The sequence below is a fragment of the Chinchilla lanigera genome, unplaced genomic scaffold (assembly GCF_000276665.1).
Source record: "Chinchilla lanigera isolate Chin_1 unplaced genomic scaffold, ChiLan1.0 scaffold00059, whole genome shotgun sequence".
Lineage (NCBI taxonomy): Eukaryota > Metazoa > Chordata > Mammalia > Rodentia > Chinchillidae > Chinchilla > Chinchilla lanigera.
The window spans coordinates 5,207,283-5,229,972 of NW_004955460.1; the positions used below are offsets into that span (position 1 = coordinate 5,207,283).

General features: G+C 39.0%; 1 gene segment (V, D, J or C); it reads left to right on the plus strand.

Annotated features, from left to right (window-relative positions):
- The first annotated feature begins 6,255 nt into the window (after positions 1–6,255).
- On the plus strand, positions 6,256–6,862 carry LOC102013807. The segment is given in 2 exon segments: positions 6,256–6,423; positions 6,519–6,862. Coding segments are annotated over 2 exon segments (387 nt in total).
- The last annotated feature ends 15,828 nt before the right edge of the window (positions 6,863–22,690 follow it).

The following is a 22,690-nucleotide window of genomic DNA, read 5'->3' on the forward strand; positions in this document are numbered from 1 at the left end:
CAAGAAATTAACGCTCATTGTTATATTACATATTGTTATCTTCGTACTCATAAGTGAAATAAATCAGACCCATATGTGTAAACATCATATTGTACCACTAATGTGAAAAACAAACAAGTAAATAAGATCTCAAATATAAAATAGATATTGTGAATTTGGAAGAAACTGTTCAAAAGAAAAGACAAACTGTGCTGGGGAAAGGGGAAAATGAAGAAAAGAAAACATATATGTATGTGCAAGTGTGTGTTATCTCAGCTCCACTGAGTTGATAGTGTGCCAGGACAGGATTTGTGGCCAGGACAAAACAAGTCTTACCCCATGCACAGGCCTTGATCACCTTGTGTTTGCAGAGTTCAGAAAAAAAATAATCCAAAAATCATCCATGACAGGATCAGATAGTTTCAAGAAAGATAATATCTGCTTAAGGAATCTAAAGAACAAAGAAAGGTAGCATCACTCAATTACCATAAAAGAGACAATAATTTTATGTTTATTTTGTGATTGGTAGCTGGAGAATTGTCAAATTTCAAAGAATATTGAGACAAAATGTTAAAAGTAAAACTACAAAATCCATTTCCCATCTACATTTAAACAAGGTGGAAGTGCATGGGGGAAAGGCTGACTACAGAAATTTTTCTCTTACTGATACCTTTTTAAACATTTACTTCTTTCCCCATGGCAGCTGTGTACATAGTATACCTAATAAAGACTGTGATATAACTGCAGTATATTGTAATGAATATGCTTAGGGGTTCTTTGGTTCAATTGAGATACAGATCACTAATTGCGAAGTGCATCTTCTCTGATATCAGTGGTCAGGGGCTTTAAGTGTCACTGGTTCCCAGCTCCCGTCAAAGCTTTGAGTGACACTACCACTCAGTGTCCAGCGTTGCAGCTCTTACTGTTACATCTCAAGTTCTGAGTGTTTTGTAATAATTACACTCCATGCTACCTTTGATTGGTAGGTAGTCTTTTCTTTTAGTTTGTATTTTTTAGTTTTTGAAACTTATTTTCTTTTTCAGTTTGTATTTGTTTATACAATGGAAACCTCTACATATATGTAAAGACAAAATTATAAGGCAGGATGCTTGTAGAGATTTTTAATCCATTCTTCATTATTTCTCATCTACACTAACAAAATTATAATTAGTTATATTTAATATTTTACTTTGCTTAGTTTATTCAAAACATGCTTTTCAATTTAACAGTAATAAATCTTTACCCCACGACTTACAGAGAATATATTATATATATTTATTTAAATTTGGTGTTTGTCTCATTCATGGTAAAAACCCTACAGAAAATTGGAATAGATGCTCTTTACCTCATTCTGATGAAAATCATGTATGACAGACCAACAGCCAACATCATACTAAATGGACAAAAACTGAAAGCTTTTCCTCTAAATTCAGGAGCAAGAAAAGGATGTTCACTGATACCACTCCTATTCAATATAGTTCTGGAAACATTAACTAGAGGAATTAGAAAAGAGACAGAAATAAAAGGAATAAAGATAGGAAAGGAAGAAATGAAATTATCATCTTTTGCTGATGCCATGATATTGTACATAGAAGACCTCAAACACTCCAACAAAAGACCTCTAGATTTAATAACCAAATTCAGTAGCACAGGGGGATACAGTGTCAACACTCAAAAATCAATAGCATTCCTGTACACAAACAAAAACTCACTGAAAGAGAAATTAGGGAAACCACACACTCCACAATAGTGTCCAAAGAATGAAATACTCAGGAATCAAGACAACAAAGGAAGTAAAAGATCTATGCATTGAAAATTACAGGACTATGAAAAAAAAAGATCAAAGAGGATTTCAGAAAATGAAAAGATATCACATGCTCATGGATAGGAAGAATCAACATTGTGAAAATGGCCATACTCCCCAAACTGTTATACAGATTTAATGCAATCCTGATCAAAATACCATTAACATACCTCATAGGTCTAGAGAGTACATTCTTAAAATTCATCTGCAACTAGAAAAGACCTAGAATAGGAAAGGTAATATGGGGCAAAAAGGCAAGGCAGGAGGCATCACAATCCCTGATTTGAAATTATACTGCAAAGCTACTGTGATAAAATCAGCATGGTGCAGCAAAAAACAGACCTGAAGATCAGTGGAACAGATTATAAAATGCACACACAACTACAAACACACTCAGCCACCTTATCTTTGACAAAGGGGCAAACATGTTCACTGAAGGAAGATAGCCTCTTTAGTAAATGGTGCTGGAAAAACTGGTTTTCCCCATGCTGAAGACTAAAACTAGCTCCATGTCTATCACCATGCACCAAAGTAAAGTCAAAATGGATCAAAGATCTAAATATTAAAAAAGAAACACTAAATCTGATGGAGGAGAAGGTAAGTAGAAATCTTGAAGTTGTAGGTGTAGGCACAGTTCATGAACAAAATCCAAACTGCATGAGAAACACTCCAAAGAATTGACAATTGGGATCTCATCCTATAAAAGAGCTTTTACGCATCAAAAGAAATCACCAACAGATTGAAAAGAAAACCCATGAATTGGGAAAAAATTTTAGCCAACTGTGCCTGAGATAAAGGGCTTCTATCTAGAATATATAAAATATTTAAAAAATCAGACCCCCAAAATTCAAAGACCCAGTCCAAAAATGGGCATGTGAGATGAATACACACTTTTCAGATGAAGAAATACAAATGGCACATGAATATAAGAAAAAATGTTCAACATCACTGGTCATTGGAGAAATGCAAATTAAAATAACACCAAGATTCCATCTCACACCAGAAAGAACGGCTATCATGGAAAAAATCAACCAATAACAAGAGCCGGGGATACAGCTCAGTGGCATAAGTGCCTGCCTGGCAAGTGCAAGGTCCTGAGTTCGATTCCTGGTACCAAGAAAACCCCCAAAAACAAATGTCTGAAGAAAATCAACCAATAACAAATGTTAGTGGGGTTTAGGGGGAAAAAGGAGCCCTTCTTTGCTGTTGGTGGGACTGTCAACTACTGCAACCATTTCAGAAATCAGGTGGAGATATTTCAAAAAACTAGGATCAGAGGTCCCATTTGACCCAGCTATTTCCCTTCTCAGTATTTTCCCAGAAGAATTAAAACATAATACCACAACAACATATGTGCACACATATTTATAGCAACAAAATTTGTAATAGCTAAATCTTGGAAACAAGCCAAATGCCCAGCAACTGAGGAATGGATAAAAAAGATGTGGTACTTTTATATAATGGGGTATTACTCAGATAAAAAGACAAATAAACTCACAGCTTTTATAGGTAAATGGATGCAACTGGAGACCATACTCATAAGTATACTAAATGAGATTCACATGTGTAAATATTGCATTGTGTTGCTAGTGTAAGATAATGAAAGAGTAAAGAAGATTCAAAAGGTACAATAGATACTGTGAAAGGGAAAGAAACTGCTCAAAGGAAAGAACAACTGGAATGAGGGAAAGGAGAAAAGAAAGAAGTAATATATATTATGCATATGTATGCATACCTATATACATATATATAGATATATATACACACACACATGATAGCTAATTGTACTACTAATTTCTATTAATTCATTGAAAGGAACAATTAGTGTTTATATTGTCTGATCAGATTTGCATGCCTATATCTGGTAATCTAAGCAACTACTTTGAAGATAACAATATGCAATATGATAACCATTGTTAATTTGCTTTCATCTTGTTTTGAAATCCTTTATCATTTTATTATTTTTATTCTCTCTAAAATAAAAAAATGAATTTGGTGTTTGTATTTTGGATCAGAAGCATTCAGTTTTATAAATTTTAATCATTCTTTTATTTTGTAGCAATTAGATTTCATGCTTTAATTAAAATAATACACATACTTCAAGATTATAAATACAGGAATTGAGACAATTAATGTTTTCCTTGTTTTTATTCATACATTATTTAGGGTGTGTGTCATGGATCCATCTGAAATTTGTATATAACATTTACTGTAGTAGTAGAAATAATGAAGAATAAGGAATATAGGTTCTCTTTCCCTGGTAGCTGCTCTGCTGCACACTCTAGGTATATTATCTCATTTAATCTTTACAAATACCACGTGAGGGTTCAAGTACCACCGAGCTTAGAAGATGAGAAAGTGAGGTTGATGGGTTGAACTGACTTTTCCAAGGTTGTAAAATATAAAGTGGAGGAGAGTCTAACTCTGCGCTGTGATCTTAAAGTGAGATGTGTCCACTCAACTTGCATTTTCTTATCTACAATGAGGGCTGATGTAATTTCACAAAAGTGGTGGTCACTTACATTCCTGTTGAAAGAATATTGCCTTTATACTCATTGCCCCTTCTTCCTTTGGAATATTCATTTTTTATTAGTTTGTAAGTGGTCTCAAACACCAGTTTAGAAATATTACCCATACAGCCAATATGTAAAAAACATATTTCCTCATTATCTAGTTTTTGGAGCTTTTAGTGACTAGAAATTTGCATGTTTTTTTCTCATAAAGTCTACCAAGTTTTCCTTATAGCCCCTGTTCTTGATGGTCTATCTCACCTGTAATTTGTATGCAATTTATGAATGATAAATTTGAATGCTTTGTGCTCACAGTTTGATTACAGCTACATGCTATTTACAAGTGGTGAAATGTTGATATAAAAGTATTTGTTCCTATATAGTGAGCCAATTGCCAGAGGAGAATTTATTGAGTACCTAATTAGCCTGGCTGCTGTGAATGTGCACCTTCAGCCTATATTAATATGTCATGCACTTGTGGATCTTTCTGGATTTTCCACAGTGCCCACAGATTTTTCTCCTCTAGCACCCCTATTGGCTTCTTTTCAGTGCTTGGCTTTCATGCTCTGGAGGAAGTAGTTTCCTATTTGGCATTTTGATTGTTTGGACTTTTTTGACATTTTTGTTTACATGGTTTTGACAGTTTGTTTTGTCACACCCTGTAGTGAGACAGCAACACTCTTCCCTCACTTTCAAACCATGAGCCTTTATCCCAGGAAGGACCTTCCCAACTGCAGGTAGCAGTGCATGAGGACCTTTGAGACTGTCCTTCCTGTAGCCTGGGCCTGGGCTCTCTGGTTGCTCCTGCTTTAGCCCTCTGTCCCAACACACATGGTCCCCTCGGGCAGAGGATGAATAGCCCAAATTCTTTACCTGTCTGATTTCCCAGAAGTCACCACAGCAAAAAATGAATTACCTGAGAGAGACCAAAACCATGACTGTCAGGCAAAATGGTTCCACATTCCATATTATGGATCTTTTAAACATGTATTTAATTTATTAATAAATGTTGGGGGGAAGAAAATCTGGATAATCACCTTTAAGTTCTGTCATTTCTTCATTTTACTAGTTTGATCATCTGTCTTTCCATCAGTGAATCCAAATGAAACGCAGTAGTCAGTACACTTTTGGAGGGTACTTTTGGAGGATGTGTTCAACATATACACCTTGATGCCTCCCCAAAAGTGAAATCAGAGGAGATGCAGAGCAATGTGGGTAATGAAGGGTGTTAAAATGATCAAAATATGTTAGATGCATATATGAATTTATCAAACTGAAATATAGCAATGTGTATAAATAATCTACCCTAATAAAAAGTACGTGAAAAAATTACCTAGTTTCCAAGGTACCTTTGTTTTTTGTACAAACTTTAAGTATGTATCAAAAATTTCTTTGAACTGAGCACTTTATGTGGTTAAACAAAACCTTGTAAGCCTTAACGAAGATCAGTTTGACTTGAAGAAGAAAACTTCTAACAAAGTGATCTGTGCACATGCGCACCCGTCAGTTTCACTTTGAGCAGTGTCTCTTGCATCATTAGCATTGATCCTAGTTTCTTTTAATAAAGTGGAGACAGGGATTATCTGATTTATGGTTGGCGACTGCCCCAGACTACTCACAGATGTCACTATAGATCAGGATAATAAAGAATTTTCATCTCACGACAAGAACATGTCCGCAGCATTAACAAAGGAAACTCTATACTGTAATGAAGTCACTGTTTCCACAGGGGACAGGGCCCTGTTGTTCAGACTCTGCCCCCCACCGTGTTCACACCCAGCCAGCCTTCCTCCGGAGCTCTCAGAGATACTGGCTACAGTTCTTCTGGTGATGACCTGTTCGTAGCGGCCACACGGCGGCGCTGCAGGAGCGCGCAGAGCGGGAGGCACCGCCCCTTCTGGTCACCAATTGGGCATATTTTCTGACAGATCTACAGCTACTTCACCCTGCCTGTCCCTCAGTCAGGAAGACCAGTGCCAGTTCATTGTTGTGGGGATCCCTTCATGCGGAGTAGGATTTGTGTTTGTAGAGGGCTTTCAGTTCTTCTCATCTGGTCTCTCTCCTTGTAAGACCCAGGAGAAGCAACCATGCTGTGGGCTGTGGCCCTGCTTCTAGCTTTCCTGCCTCCTGGTAAGTGTGCAGCACAGTTGCCTTGAGATATTTTTTTCCTAGCCATGCAAAGAAGGCCATGAACTCATCTTTATTATTTTATGGTGTTTCCCCAGCAGGCAGTCAAACATCTTCTGACATAGAACGGGGAATGATCACAGTCACCAAGAAACCTGGGTCACATCTGACAATCACTTGTGATGTGCGTGCAGTAAAGAGCTACATCCACTGGTACCGATTTCAGGAGGGGCAGGCCCCACAACGCCTTCTCTATTATGACTTCTTCAGTTCCAAGGCTGTGCTAGATTTGGAACTCAGACCAGAGAAATACACTGCTTATCAAGCCACAGAGCATAGCAATAAATTTGTAGTACGGAATGTGGAAGAAAGTGACTCTGGGGTGTATTACTGTGCAGTGTGGACCGGCACAGTGCTTCACACCTGCTCTATGCCACACTGAAAAGTTTGCTTGTGGCTGCACCTGGTGCACTGAATAGATCAGCCCCCAGCTCACTTCCTGTCCTGATATCCAGTATGTTATCGTTGACTTCCTGTTGATGAGTGAACTAAGTGTCTAAGCTGTATATCCCTTGCCAGAAGTGCAACGTTTTTGTGATAATCCCTTCAGAATAATTCCAAGGAGAGATGAAATTTTTAGAAACAGATAATTCAACAGTGTTATAGAGCCATGCATTGAAAGTACTTTTGTATCCATTTATTCTCATGAATACTCATGAATATCTATAAGGGAGCATCCTGCTTTTGGTTTTTGAGGCTTATTGATACAGTGGCCATCTTGTGTACACTCAATTAGTTCTTAAAGTGATAGCATCATCTTAGGCTCCTTTTCAGATCCTCCAGTGGGTAGGAGCCTGCTGTCTCAGTCACAAGCCACAGGTGGTACTCAGGGATCACATGAGAAGTTCCCACCCTCAGCTCCCAGATCTTCACTCAGGATCTGCCTGATCCACATCTGCTACTCCACCCTCTGCATGGTTCCACCAAGAGTTGACCTCAGGGTCCTCCAGCATGGTTCCCCCTAGAGAACATGCTGACCCCCCACCCAAACCTTATGTCTCTTCTATAGACCAGAAGGGTCAGTATTTGAATCCTCCAAACCCCTTGTGAGGGCTGAGTGTTCATGACTTCTTGCCTATGGACTCTTTTCATTTGTTATTTCCCCTAACATTGTTTTAACCATGTCTAATCTAGGCTAATAAAACAGACTGCCTAATTGAGAAATGATCAGAGAAAGCACCCAAGGGAGAGAAGTAGATGGGAAGAGAGCAGAAATCACTAAAAGGAGGGTGTGGGACTAGGAATAGGCAGATTGCATTAAAACACCTGGCTAGTTGTTGCCAGCAGTTGTGAAATCTGTAATGAGGAATCACTCAATAATAAGACTGTGATAACAACTGGGAGAAACACTTTGAATGCTGATGACATAAAATACAATTCATTTGCATAACACCATGGGTGGTTTTGGTTTTTATTCCCCAAAGTAATATTTACTTTTGTTGAGCACATAAAAAGTAAAAGGAAATAATAGGCAAAAAGTTCCCCCGTCTTCCTATCAGTCCATTGCTCACCATCTATTCAGCCAATTTTCCAATCCAGGCTTGCACTCTATAGACATTGGCAAAGGTGTCACTTCTAAAGAGTGTAAATGATAAAGCTGAATAGTCCTTTACTAAACAGTTCTATTCTTTTTTTTTCTGGGAATAAACCTGGAACTTTCCCATATATTTCTAAATTTTAAAACAGGTCTTGCTAATTCTCTGTTTGCTCAGACTAAGGCTCCAAATTTCCTTCCTCCTGCCTCAGCCTCCCAGAGTGCTGAGATCTCAGGTGTGTCCCACCATGCTAACTCATATTAGGGCTTCTTGTGTGCTCTGGGCTGGTCACTTTTCTTGTTCCTCAGAACCTGGACTGGTCCAGTGCTTCCCTGATCTACACAAGATACTGGGACAGTTCTCAAACTCCACCATGGGCCCTTGTGTTTGTGCCTGAGAAGAAGTTTGGTGTGGTGGAGCTCATGTCGGCACAGCCTGCTCTGAGCAGACCGGGGAGGTGGAATACAGAGACTTCTCACCTTCACATCCAAAGGCAGCCCACCAGTCTAGCAGCCACCATGGGTTCAGAGTACAAGGACATGGCAGGTTTGACCTGTGTCCTAGAGTTCTGGTGGCATGGAGACCTGTGATAGTGCTCACCTGAGAAGACCAAAGGGTACAGAAATCATGGCAGAGTGATATCTTGGCCAACTCTCTCTTGAACTCAAGTAAATGATCTTCCTGAAATAGCAATAATAAGAAAGAATCAAGATTCTGAGAAAAAATAAACTACAAAGTATGTAGCTTTTACTCTGGCAAATGGACCGATGATTGTGATATCATATAGATCTGAGCAAAGCTCTGTGTTTGATGACCAATCTGAAACTAGAGATGACTGACCTGGGAGAAGGGCCTGAGATAACACCGCTGTGTGGACTCCCCAGGAGCCCCTTCCCTGTCCTGCCCTGGCACCTGTTGAGCTTACCTCAGCTGAAGGTCACCTCAGCTTTCTCCCTGAGCACTCAGCCTGGGCAGATGGGACTTTATGACTACACATATTCATCAGCTCTTCACTCGAAAATTGGGAATTTGCTCCCCTATTGATCAAATTGATTTAAAGATTTTTTTTTCAAAGAACAAGCTTTTACCTTGATATTTTTGTACCATTTAATCTTAATTATCAACTTCAAATTAGAGACTCTTGGAGAATAATTGGACCATGGGGTGCTGTGCTCATTCTTGGACTAATGCACAGATTTCACAGTTGAACGTGTGGTTAGGTGGAGGGGCCAGTTGGAGCTGGTGGGTCTGCCTTTGGTGTGCATATCACTTACTGCCCTTTTCCCTTCTGTTCTGCCTCCTGACCACCATAATGTGAATAGCTTTGTGGTACTATGTGCTCCTACCACGATGTTTCTGCCTTGGGACCAGCTGACTATGGGCTGAAACTTGTGCCAAATAAACCATCTGATTTCTTAAGTAATATGCATCGGGTAATTTGTCCCAGAGACAGAATGCCTGACAATACATTATACTTTTGTTTTTTGTTGACATTAGGTAGCTATAATTAAATCAAATGGACATATCATGTCAGTAGTAGAAAAGGAGATACATTTCCAGTGTTGTGCATCCCAACAGAATTTTTCTTACATATGCAAGTACAGAAACCACAAATCAGGCTTTTGAGGATCTGATATTTACTTTAACAAAAATAAATCTTTGTTTAAAATGATTTACAGGGAAATAACTAAAATCCATCAGGTACATAAAATGAAAAGATGCTAACCTCATAGTGGGCTATACAAGCTATGTTGTTTTATTTTTTTAGAGATTTTTAATTTTAAAAATTAAAAGAAAATTAACAAAACAACAATGAAGACAAAATCAAAACAATACAAAAACAACAAAAATGATACATGGCCTAAAAAGAAAATGATAGGAATTGACAATGGTTGCTACACTACGTACTGTTATCTTCAACAAAGTTGCTCAGTCCACAAGACATAAGACTGTAAGATTGAGAAAACAATCAAAGACAGTAACAAGTAATAAAAAAAACTGGAAGTGATGCAGAACTTCACCATACAAGATGGTAGGAGTTCAACAATGGTTCTTATACAGCATGTTGTTGTTTTCAGGTCAGTCATTCTGATTACCACATTCAAGCATGCAAAATTGGTCAAGAAAAAAGAAAATTTTAAACATTGACTGGTCCTTTCAATAAACCACAGACATCACCAATACACCTATCCCTGTTATTCTTATATACATATAAATTTTGTTTTTCATTTAAAAAAACCCAAAATAGCAAAAACAAATATATAAAGAAAACAACATAGAGAACAATAAAAATTATACACAACTTCAAAACATGGTGATAGGATATTAACAGTAGTTATGATATTACATAATATCATCTTAAAAATGGTTGCACTTATAACAAGATATATGCATGCAAGATTGATCAAACAATTGCACATTAACTGTTCCTTTCAATAAACCAAAAGATATTGGTAGTACAATTATCCTAACAAGCTATATTTGTAGTACATGGAATTAAAAATTTCTTGAAATAGTGAACCATTGTTCTCTATTTAGGCAAAGCTTTAGGTATGAAGTTTACATGTTTTCTGAAAGAATTCAAAGTCCTTCTGGGATTTGTTAGCTTAGTTTGCATAGCCCTGTGTCTGTCTGTCCTGCACCAGATGGGGTGACCTGGCCATCCAAGCTTTCATTGTGCCCTTTGTACTGAACAAGGCCACATCCTTGGCTGAAGTGACTCACAAGCACAGCACGAGACCCCCAGGATGATCTGCAGCAGGAGCAGCATCTGCCAGAACTTGTCCCAGGAGAGCCTGAGGGACATGCAATGGCAGTGCTCACCTGGGCCTACTGCAGAGGAGGTAGTGGGGTCTGAACACACAGCTAGGACCAGGGACAGCAGAATTTAATGATGTTACATCATCTACTAGTCACCAAGCAAAAGACCAGTACTTCATTAAATATGTTTCTAACAAAACCATACTATCTTATTTGCAATATCAGGAAAATACGTTGAATGCACTAAAGCTATTCATTCTTTCACAAAAAAATTATTCCTAAAATTTTGGAGAAATATAGTCCTCCTTTCAAAAATTCTTCTATTAATACATATACATATTTTATATGTTTATATTTTATATATAAAGAATACATATTTAAAAATATAAACCTCAGTAGACATTCTGATCACTTAAGAAGACCAGGATATGAGGTTTTGATCCTTTTCCAAATCCCATCCATGATTTTTCCTCCTAAAGCATGTTCACAGTAACTGAGTGTCTTCGTTACTTTTTTGTCATTGCTGGGACAAAATATCTGATGCCCAAAATTAAGGAAGGAAAGGTTTATTTAGCTTATAGTTTGTGGAGATTTTAGTCCATACTTGGCTGGCTCCAAGGCCAGGTGGCACATGGCAGAGAGCAACAGTTCATGGCGGCAGAAGACAGCAAAATAACAAGAGCAAAATGGAGGAGTGGCTGCTGGCAGCATTATCCCCTCCCTTACACTGTGTGCAAACTACCTGCACCAGGGCAAGTGTAGCACTCACACCCATAATTCCAACATTGGACCATGAATCAATCATAACTCTAGAAGCCTGCCCCATGACTGTGTGAGGCTTTGGGGGGACACCCAGACACAAACCATAACACTGAGGAGGCACCATTGAGAGCCTCCTGCACAGACAGACCTATGTATTCTTCTTAATTTTTCCCATCCAGTAATGAGAAAGGTCCTGGAACAGAATGTCTGGAAAGATTCTCTTCCATACGAAGGCCCTGGCTTTAGGATCCTTGCTCAGTCTCTCATAACCAGGCCTGCACCTGCTGGAGTCAGGCAAAATGTCACAATATACTCCTATAAAGTTAACATAGTGTGGAGTACTGAAAATGACCCAAAGTCCAATTTAAGTATCAGCTATATTTTTGGGGTTTTTTTTTTAACAGATCACAGACTGTCTCTACCCATCAATTCTTTCTTTCCTGGACAGGTTCGTTTGAAATTTTATGAGGATCCTCTGAGAACTGAGCTCACGGAACATCTCACACATTCTCTAGCAATAAATGGGAGCTGAATGGCTGTGAAATCCATCCTGTTCTCAGCACTTTTGTCCTACATGGTTCACGATTACTGGAAATCAATGGAAAATGAAATCATGCACCTTGCCTTCTTTCTGGATAATCAGGCAGATTCAGCAACATAGAGTTTAAATAGGGAAAAAAGTGCACAGGAAATGAGGCCAAATAAAACATCTGTGGTACCGTGGGCTCAGCTACTCCTATCTGGGGTGCACCTGATAGATCAGATTCTCTTTCCCCTTAGCTCTGATATAGAGGCACCACCTTGAGGAGCATAGCATGTCCACAGGCTGCACCTGAGGCCTGACAGGGCTGAGCGCTGGACCAGCTAACTCCAGGTTGGGAAGGGTGGGTTCATAGGATCTTATGAGATGCAAATGTTTATTATCTTGGTGCCAGTGAGTTGTTAGTCTTCCAGTACAGGACTTGTGGGTAGAACAGAACAAGTCTTGCTTCATGTGCAGGCCTTTAACGCCTTGTGTTTACACCGCTCTGCAAAAACAAACAAACAAAACAACACAAAACAAAATCCACCCAAAAATACTGCTTGAGAGGATCAGATAATTTAAAGGAAAGACACCTGCTTCCTGAATCCACAGAGAAAACTAAGGTGATAACACTCACTTACTATCACATAGACAGTAATTTCATATTTATTTTGTGATTGGTAGCTCGATAATTAACAACTTTTGAAGAACACTGAGACAAGATGTTAAAAGTAAAACTACAAAATCCCTTTCCCATCTACTTTCAAACAAGTTGGAACTACAGAAATTTTTCTGCTACTGACACCTTTTATAACATTTACTTCTTTCCACATAGCAACTGTGTACATAGTACACCTAATAAAGACCCTGATATAACTGCAGTACATTGTAGTGAATACACTTGGGGGTTCCTTGGTTCAGGTGCAGATACAGATCACTAATTGCACAGTACAGTTCCTTTGCTGTCAATAGCCACTGGCTTTATGTGCCAGTGGGTCCAGCCCCTCAGTGTGCCAGCTCAAAGCTTTGAGTGATACCACCTCTCAGCGCTCAGTGTTGCAGCTCTTAAATTAATCCTAAATTCTGAGCTCGAGCATATACCCAGTACTCTCAGTCTTCCCTGTTAGCTCCTCAGCAGCTAAATCCACAAGTTCCTTGTAGGTATTCTGGAGCTCTTCTAGCGGCTTCTACCATCTGTCTGGGGGTCTTCTGCAGATAGCCACAGGTCCCAGATAGCTGCTATCCCTGGCACTTTGTTGCTCTGCTGCTCTCTGGTGCAGCAGGACTGGGTCACATGTGTTTGGTCTGTGTCTGAAGCTACGGCCTAGGCATCCACAGGTGTTTCTGTGAGTGACAGAGGATGTGTGGATGAAACACCATGCCCTATTTCCTGCTGTCCCTTGTCCTAGCTGGGTACTCAGGCCCTATTTCCTCTCCTGCAAAAGACTCAGGTGAGCGCTGCCCTTGCCAGTCCTTCAACCTCTCCTGCAACAAGCACTGGCAGTTGCTGCTCCTGCTGCAGCTCATCCTGGCCGTCTCCCACTGTGCTTGTGCATCACTTCAGCCAAAAGTGATAAAGCACGAGTCTGAATTTAAACCTCACTTTGCTCCACTTTTTCCTTTGACAATGACAACTTTCAAAGTTCACAGTCTTCACCCAAATACATTAGATGATCAAGATGTATGAAAATTCATTCCCATTTTCATTTCAAGCTTTAGTTGTTATTTGAAACAAAATTGTAGCATAAACACTCTCAATATTGGTTAAGCTTCTAGAGAAGTTGATGTCATTATTGAAGTGTAGTCCATGTGTCTTACAGCCTCCCAACAACGGGAGGCACCACTGTTGTAAGCACACTACCTTATGTAAAATACGTAAATGAAGACAGAGTCATGCATTTCTTCTCCTTGTTACTTACTTTTCTGATCTAGCATAAGTTTTGTTTCATGCATGTCATTCTTTACATAAATCAGAGAGTATTACGATCATAGGAAGATACTGTACTGAGTTTACTTCTTTATCAAAACTTGAGGGCAGTGTTTGGAAGAGGCCAGGTCTCTTCACTCTCAAGCAGGTTCTTCTCCTTAGCCATTGTACTGTCTTTCTTCTGAATTTGATGGTCTTCTTGTCTTGTAGGGATTCTCTAGCATTTTGGTTAGACATGCCTATACAGGTACATAAATTCTATACTACTACTTAATTTATGTGACACCCAAAGTAAAACATGTCTAGTGCAGCCTCTGTTCTGTGCTGTGCTGTTCTGTTCTGCTCTCTTTTGTTTTTGGAAAACAGGGAAGGTTTGTTTGTCTTTTATAAACAGTGATACATGAAAGACACATGTGTGGAGGAAACACTTTCTCTGGAATTAAGACACTACACACATCTCCAGAATCTCCTTTCTACTTTCCTTCTCCCTGTCCCAGGATGACAAGCCCTCATCCTAGGCTATCTGGTTGTGAAACAGAAGAAAATTTTTAAAGCAGGTTCTATCATAAATCAAATGTGATCTATACGTTTATCTCTTTCAGCTTCACCTATAAATGATTATAGCCTTTAAAGATCATGCAGGAAACACAATAGAAGATTCAAATGGAGCTGGGATTTAAGTTTGCAAAGTTCCAAATCTTGTTCATTCAAATACTTCACACTGTAGTCAGGAGATGGTGTGGCCAGAGTAGGTCTAGTCTATGATCCACCTGTATAAGATGGGGAATTTGCACCTCCAATGGCTATATTTAACATCTAGGGTTTCTTTAAGAGACTTACACAGAAAAATAAACTAAATATAAAGCAGGTATTGGTGTGTAAGTATGAAGTGGCATGAGCATCAGTTCCAGCCTATTTAAGAGGACCTTGTCCCAAAACAAGAAATATATAAAGGGCTGGAATGTAGCTCAGTAGTAGAGCACTTGCTTAGCATACAAGAGGCCCGAGGTTCAATCCCCAGCAGAATAAATAAATGAATAAAAAAGAAATAAATTGTAGGTGAAATGGCTCATTTACAAATTCTAATAAGAAGTGCGCCAGTGCATACTACTTGTGAGCCAAATGTCAGTAGAGAGTATTGCCAATAATATCATACACATTTTTCAAAATCAATAAGAAAGTATAGTAAAACTTTAGATAGAAAGTAACCTGTTCTGTGAATGTTCTGCAAGATGAGTGAATTTTAACTTGATAAACGAGTGATGTCTTGCAATATGAGTACCATATGACACCAAATATCACATGATTGCATCTGAGCCATTGGTTCCTCTTTCTCTCTGTGTCTCTGTCTCTATCTGTCTCTCTCTCCATTTCTTTCTGTATCTGTGTTTGTGTCTGTGTCTGTCTGCCTGTCTGTCTGTCTGTCTCTCTCTCTGTTTGAGATTGTGGGTGATCATCTCCCAACAGCAAGACATTATGCAAGAGATCTCTGAAGAGAAGGAAGAGAAAAAGCTAGAAGAATCCCTCCCTTAAAGTGAGATTAGGAAAATGTGTAGAATGTGGGAAACAATGCAAAATTTTGTTGAAAAACACCACCTGAATAAGACTGTAGCAGTGCGAGCAATGAATCTGCTTAACAACAATGCAATGTTGTATTTCCATGAAATCCTCAAAAGGAGGAGAAGGTGTCATTGGATAGGTTCTTCATTAAAATTGCATGCAAAGAAAGAATCTGTTGAGCCAATAGATAGCAGTGATTCCCTTAGTGATAGTGAAAGTCATTCTACTCAATAGCTCTCCTCTCTCTTGTCTCCCTCACACCACCAGGAAGGTTTTCAAAGGTAAACGCAGGGTAATTTGCTTATTTTTCTTTATTATTTTGTATAATATGGTTTTGTAATTCTTTTTACATAAGCATTTTTGGGTTGTAGAATGAATCATCTGTTTCCATTATTTTTTATGGGGAAATTCTCTTTCATGTAGGTCATTATATACTTGTATGATTTGGAAGGATATACCTGTTTTTTTCTCCTCAGATTAGAAATTTGTCTAAATTGGACTTCTTGAAATGCATGTGATTTTTGTCATCGACTCTAGGGTTGGACAGATTCAGGTTGGATGCACCAAACATTTCATGACAGCAGCGTATGCTACATCCTGTGATGCAGCCAATTTTCTGTTTATGTTTCCAGAAGTGTGCCTTGGCAGCGCAAATCCTTTGTGACATAACCTGTGCTAGGAGCTATGAATACCAAAGAAAATTACATGATGTTTGATATAACACTTCAGTTTTGATAAAAAATAAAAATTTTATCCTTCATAAACTTTTTTTTTAACTAAACATAGTAGAAAACTGAAGTTCAGTGAATTACGAGTAAGAACAACTATATTTGGAATCGAAGGGCTCGTGTTTTTAATGTTCATGTTGGGCTGAGACATAGTGCCTGCTTAATGTGTGAGTAATCCTGGGTTCTATTCCTAGTACTGCAAAAATAGTAAGAAAAGTTTTAAAAGGATTGTCTTTCTCTATAGCTACAAACTGCGCATATTTATTTATATGTATCCAAATATGTGTATATGCATACTCACTTCCACTTTCAAATAATAGGCAATATTTTATTTCTTTAAAATGTTACCAGAAGTAATCCCAGAAGAGCCATTCTGAAAGATAAGAATGGTTAAGATTTAGTACGTGCCTGCTTTTATCTCATGATGTAACATTCTTTTTTCTCCCTCCTGATTGTGTTACTGTGGAAAATTTTGGCTACAGATAGAAAGGCCAGAGGCTGAATATTGCAGAATGACTGGAGGACTTTTTAAATTCATAATTTTGGGTGCTGGGGATATAGCACAGTGGTTACAGTGCCTGTCTGGCAGGTGCAAGGTCCTGAGTTCAATTCCCCACACCAAAATTAATTAATTAATTAATTAATTCATAATTTTTCATAGTTCATCCTAAATAAATAGAACTTCTGCTATTAATTTTGTTCAGAGAAGTAGAAATGTGACTTGGCCAATATTTCTATCATCAGAAAGAATTGTGCTAAAATGCTCAGTCCCTAGGGCAAAAAAAGGTCATTTTCTAAAAATAATTAAGAAATTAGAAGACTTCCTACTACAGTGTATAAGCTTTTTTTTTTTTTTCTTTTTAGTCTTCATGGAGTTGTCCAGAACACATCTCATTTAGGTGAAATATAGGTATTTACATAATACAATTATCCTAGAGGCATTTCACATGGTACCTGGCACACAATGATCATATAAAAGGTTTAGCTTTCATTAAACACTATCTTTTCTGTGTGTCTTCTCACAGATTGGACACACACATACACACACAACACACATACTCACAAAAGTCAAATAATAGGAAATCCTCTCATATGAAAAGTATATTTATAGCCTCCATAATATTTTTTCTCACTTGCTAAAAATCTCTTACAACAAACTTGACCACAACTGCTTGGATTTTAAAGTGTTCTTTATTTTCCCTCTTTTTAAAAAATCTTTCTCAGATTGTTACTTTGTAAATTTGACCTACTACCAATAGACCTCTGAGTAGCTTTGAATCAGGGTTCTTATCTTAAACCAACAGAGACCAGAGAAAGGAGCAAGTTAACTCTGTAATTGCAATTTAGGAATTCGCAATGCACAAGAAATATTTTATGTACATCAACTTAAGCTGGAAAACAAAAGCACATTAAACAATTAGCCAAAATTTGTAATTTGTTTTCTACTATAAACCCTCCTTAGGCTAAACAGGACTTTGGCCATTCAACCCCAGGGTGGAGTTCTAGCTTTCAGATAACTTCAGGTAGCACCAGGCTAGTGATAATGAGCAAGAGCTGGCTTTGGGGCTCCCAAATCCAGGAGAAGATCCTGGGCTCTGTCTCATTCTGTGCTTACTTTGAAATGAAAAGACAATCCCTATTTCACCTCTCCAATCTTGGAAGGCATGGTTGGACTTGTTTCTTGGCCTTGTGCCTCCTTCCTAGCTAACTGCTCAGATGAATTTTTAGTCTCGGCCCTCATCTGAGCTCATTGTTGTCATCATCTGTTTTCATAAAGTGCTCCTTTTTTTTGTATCAGCCAGCCTGCCTGTGGCACCCTGCATCATATCCCAGCACACTAAAGCTAATCAGCTTTTTATGTCTTTGTTTGTTAAGGCACAAGTCATTTTTTTAAGTTATTTTCATTTGATTAGACCACCTGGTTCCCCCAGTTCCCAGCTGAGCCCAGATGATCTTGGACTCACACACTTCACACACACACACAGACACACACACACTCGCAATATCTCCCTTTTCCAGTTGTTTTCATCCAAGTGTTGGATTCTCTAGTCCCTCCTGTTGTGGGACACTCTTGCAATTTTGACAGTATCTGAGAGTTTTTGTTATTGTGGGCTACTTCTACTTTCTACTTGGTTTTCTTGGTACAGGCCTGTCCCATGAACTATGTGACAGTTGCCTGGAAGTTGCTCTCATTGTGGGCCTGTCCTACAAATTGTTAGAGAGCAACTCTCGCTGTGGGCCTCCCCTGCATACCACTTGGGGTTGTAAATTTCATCTGACCTAATCCACCTCAAATTACTAGTTACTCTTCCAGAAGTGATTAGGCTTCTCTTCTCTCCTTATGGGAAGGGTTGTTCCTCCCTGGACCTACCAAACCTTAACACAGTCCTGTAGCATGCTGTTGTTCCAGAATTGTCCTGAATCCCCTCAGGTTCCATGTATGCTGACAGGACAGAGTTCTCTGGGCTGTGGGAGGGCCAATTTCTACTCCTAGCTGAAGTTTCCCCCAGTGACAACAAAGGTCTCATGACTCCCACAGCTTAGGCCCTTTCAGGCTTGAAGACAAAAGGAGACAGCAAATCTGTCATCTCTGCTCCCTTTGTGGTTACCAGAAACGTTGCAGAATAAAAACAATCAGAGAGACCAGTGGGGAAAATGGAAGATTTATTCCAGGAGTTTAGATGCACGTCACTCAGCTGAACTCATGTCCAAATGCTGGGTGTTAGAACAGAGGAAATGTTCTAGTTTCATACATTTGTCTGAGGGGGCTATTCTTTAGAACATGGGCAGGGGTGGGAAGAAGAGAGAGTATAGAAGCAAGACAAAGCAATCAAAAACAACTAATAACTTAGGCCTGAGAGAAAACAGAGCCATATGAATCCTGTGATAAAGAGATGACATAAACTCTATTCACAGGATGTAGTTGAGAATCTTATCTGTACCAGATAAGAAGTTATAGCTATGGGGGGCAAGGGGTTTCAAAGGGCAATGATCTTTAAGTCCTGCTTCACAAACATGTTGTATAGAAAAAAATCTATAATCTTATTTACCACAAACACATTTTTCCCAATTGGACTACTATTTTCTTAAAAAAAAGAACCTGATATTTAATATTGAGAAGGTTCTAGGTAATTTAGTAGAGGTTGTTAATTGAGTTGAGTTGCAAACTTAATCTTGCCTTTAGTGGTCTTGGCAGAAGTGATAGACACTGACCTTTGGGTTTGTGTGTGAGCGGTGGTGTCACTTCAGTGCAGAACATCAGAAATCAATACTTGTGACATCACCCCATGGTGTGTCCCATGCTGTCACACATGCAGCTCAAACTCATGACCCTATTTATCTTAGGTTTGCTGGGCCTACAGCTCACCAGCACCTTTTACTATTATAGCTACATCTTGCTGCTTCTAAAGAGCACCCTCTGTGGAGCCCTGATCATCTTCTGTCTGTGCAGAAGTTCAGCTCTCTAAAGGGACAAGAATAGCACCTGACAGATGGAGGTAAAGGAGTCATGGTGTCTTCACCATTTCCTGTCCTATGAAACATCTACTGAGGGCTTGCGGAGCTAAGGCTCCTGAAGACCACACATGCATTATTCTGTCATTATTCCATAAGGGTTTCCCACCAGTGGGAAACTCCATGACTTTACTCCATCCCATAATGCAGCCCATGCCGCTGGAGCCCCATTTCCCGAAGGTCTCCACAGCCCCTCCAACTAGCCAGGTCACAGCCTCAGTGTGTACAGCTCCTGCTTCTGGTCAGGGCCTTGGTGACCATGGACCAGGTCACCATGGAAGCCTCTGCTCCATCCACTCTGACACAGCCTTCTTTGCCATTGAGTTGTGCTTTGTTTTTCATAGTAGGGACAATGAATTTAACAAGTTCAATTTTTCATAAATATTATTATATATTAAGTGACTATGGAACTCTTGAATACTTGGTTTTGTACTATCCTTTCACAACATTGTGTCTCCTGATCCTCACTTGAGCACTGCACTAGCCCCAAAAAAACTAGTACATGGGCTCTGGACTCACAATGCCTGAGTTTCAATTCTGGGCTGAAATTTACTATCTGGCTGACCTCAGATATTTGCACTCCCTGTTCCATAATTTCTTGCTATAAATTGAAATTAGCTCTCTCCAGGGCTTGGGTAGGTAAATTAAGGTTTCATATAGGCAATTTTCAGCAGCCCTGGAATGTAGTCATATCTACTCTAGAAACTGCAAATGCCTAGTCCCTATCCACACAAAAGCACCAATGATGATCTCTACCATTATGTAAGAGAGAGTGGGTAGGATAAAAGAGGACTTAGCTTCTATTGCACCAGGCAATCCCTGGCCTTCTAAAAGGCCTCAATAAAGGTAAAAGCATCTATTGGTAATACTGAAGTCCTACTTAAATTACTACTTTTTATAAAATAATAATAATTTAAAGTCATTTCTCTCTGAACCAGTATCATCTGTTGCATTTATATACATAATTGATAAAATAATATGTCTTCATTTCAGTCATTCCTAACTAGAAAAAGCAACACAAATTCAAAATTATGCACTGGTTTCCTACTAAAAACATCCTCTACTGAATCAGAGAAAAATTCCTTAAGGACTTACCAGTTCATCACCCATTTTTTTTCTCCACATATACACATCTGGCCAATGATTTATAGCTAATTTCATTTACCTTTCCTCTTTGGCTCAAACTGATTTACTCGAGAATCACTGTAATTGCTCCTCTTGTTGTAAACAGTCTATAAATATTACCTTCCTTTTTGGGTGCGTGTGTGATGATTGACTGCATCAACTTGTATAAGAAAAGCTCAACTAAGTTGGCTCAGCAGTTCCACACCTTAGGGTATGGAAGACTCAACTGAGGGGGCTTGTCACCTGCATGGTATAAAGGGGAAGTAAAGAAGGACAGATCTGTTTTTGTTTCTTTGGAGGAGCTCCAGTCCTTGCCTCCATTTTGAACATCATCTCCTCGCCACTAGCACACATTCTTCAGCTTCTGGCACTCAGCCATCCATTGCAGATCCATTGACTTCCTGATAAGGACTCACACAGGACACTGTAGTGAGCTCCAGACTTTCGACTGGAGCCTTGACTCTCCAGTGTGCAAACACCCTCTGCACTCTTCCACATCTGACTCTGGGGGTCATCATTGTAAGCCAATGTTGTAAATTCTTATATATATTTGTATATATTGTACTATATCTTTTTCTCTAGTAAACACTGACTATTACTGTGTGTGTAAGTGACCTACAACTACCCTTTGGGGACAACAATGAAGGGGTTGTCTGTGAGCCTCACACATAGTAGGAAATAGAATGCATAATGATGTGCTCCTCCCATATTCTGAATAGAGTCAAAGGTCTTCAGAATCACCATAAGGGAAATTCTGAGGCAGTCAAGTGCGTCTTTGAGGCAGGAAGTGGTTTACGGATTCTTCTTGGACCATAGCATCCTTGCCACAGCACAGCTGCCCCATACAGGAAAACCACATGTTGTGGGAAGGCGACCTGGGACCAGGAGGCACATTTCACAGTAAGTTAGAGCCCTGGCTACTTGATTTGGATATAATGAGCTTTATCATTTGTGCCTTTTATTTTATGTAATGAGACATAAAGTTTTTTCATATGTATGGAGACTTGTGATGATTTGATGCATGCATACACTGTGTGATTTTTAAATCAGAGTAAATATGACTCAGTATCTCCTCAAACATTCATTTTCTTTATGATAAATTCAAAATCCTTTCTCTTACTTTTTGAAATACTACATAGCATATTAGTTTTATGTATTGTTTCCTCCCACATTACCTCAGTTAAACCGTCTTTATGAGACTGATGCACTACCTACGGTGCTAAGGAGGTCCCTTAAACCATCTTTAGAAGGAAGTGTACAAATTAAATAATTTCAGATTTTTTTGCAAAATGTAAGTCCAGTGACTGACACCCTAATGATGTTCTAAGAGCAATCACTTGTGTAGTGCCTACTATGTGCCAGGTCCAGTTCAAGTATGTGTTAACTCATTTAAGTGTCATGAACACACTGTGAGTCCTGTATATTGTCTCTGTTCTATGAGAGGAAAAGCTGAGCTGAGGAATTCCCACAGCTACACAACTAATAAAAAATGGTGCTGGGATTTGAACTCAAGCCATCTGGTTGTAGGAGCTCTGCCCTTGCCTCATGCATTATTTTTCCCTGGAGTAGAAACAAGTTATTCTTAGGAGAAATCTCCTTCTTCATTAGGCTCAAAGTTGAAGAGAACCATCCTGCTATCTTCCTGAATTTCTTTTCCTGACACCTGTTCTGTTAATCAGATGCTATAGGTAAATCTGCTACATAACTTTTCTGGTTGGGAAGACTTTTACACACTGACATCCTGCCCACAAGTAAGATTTCTGTGAGTCAAGTCCCT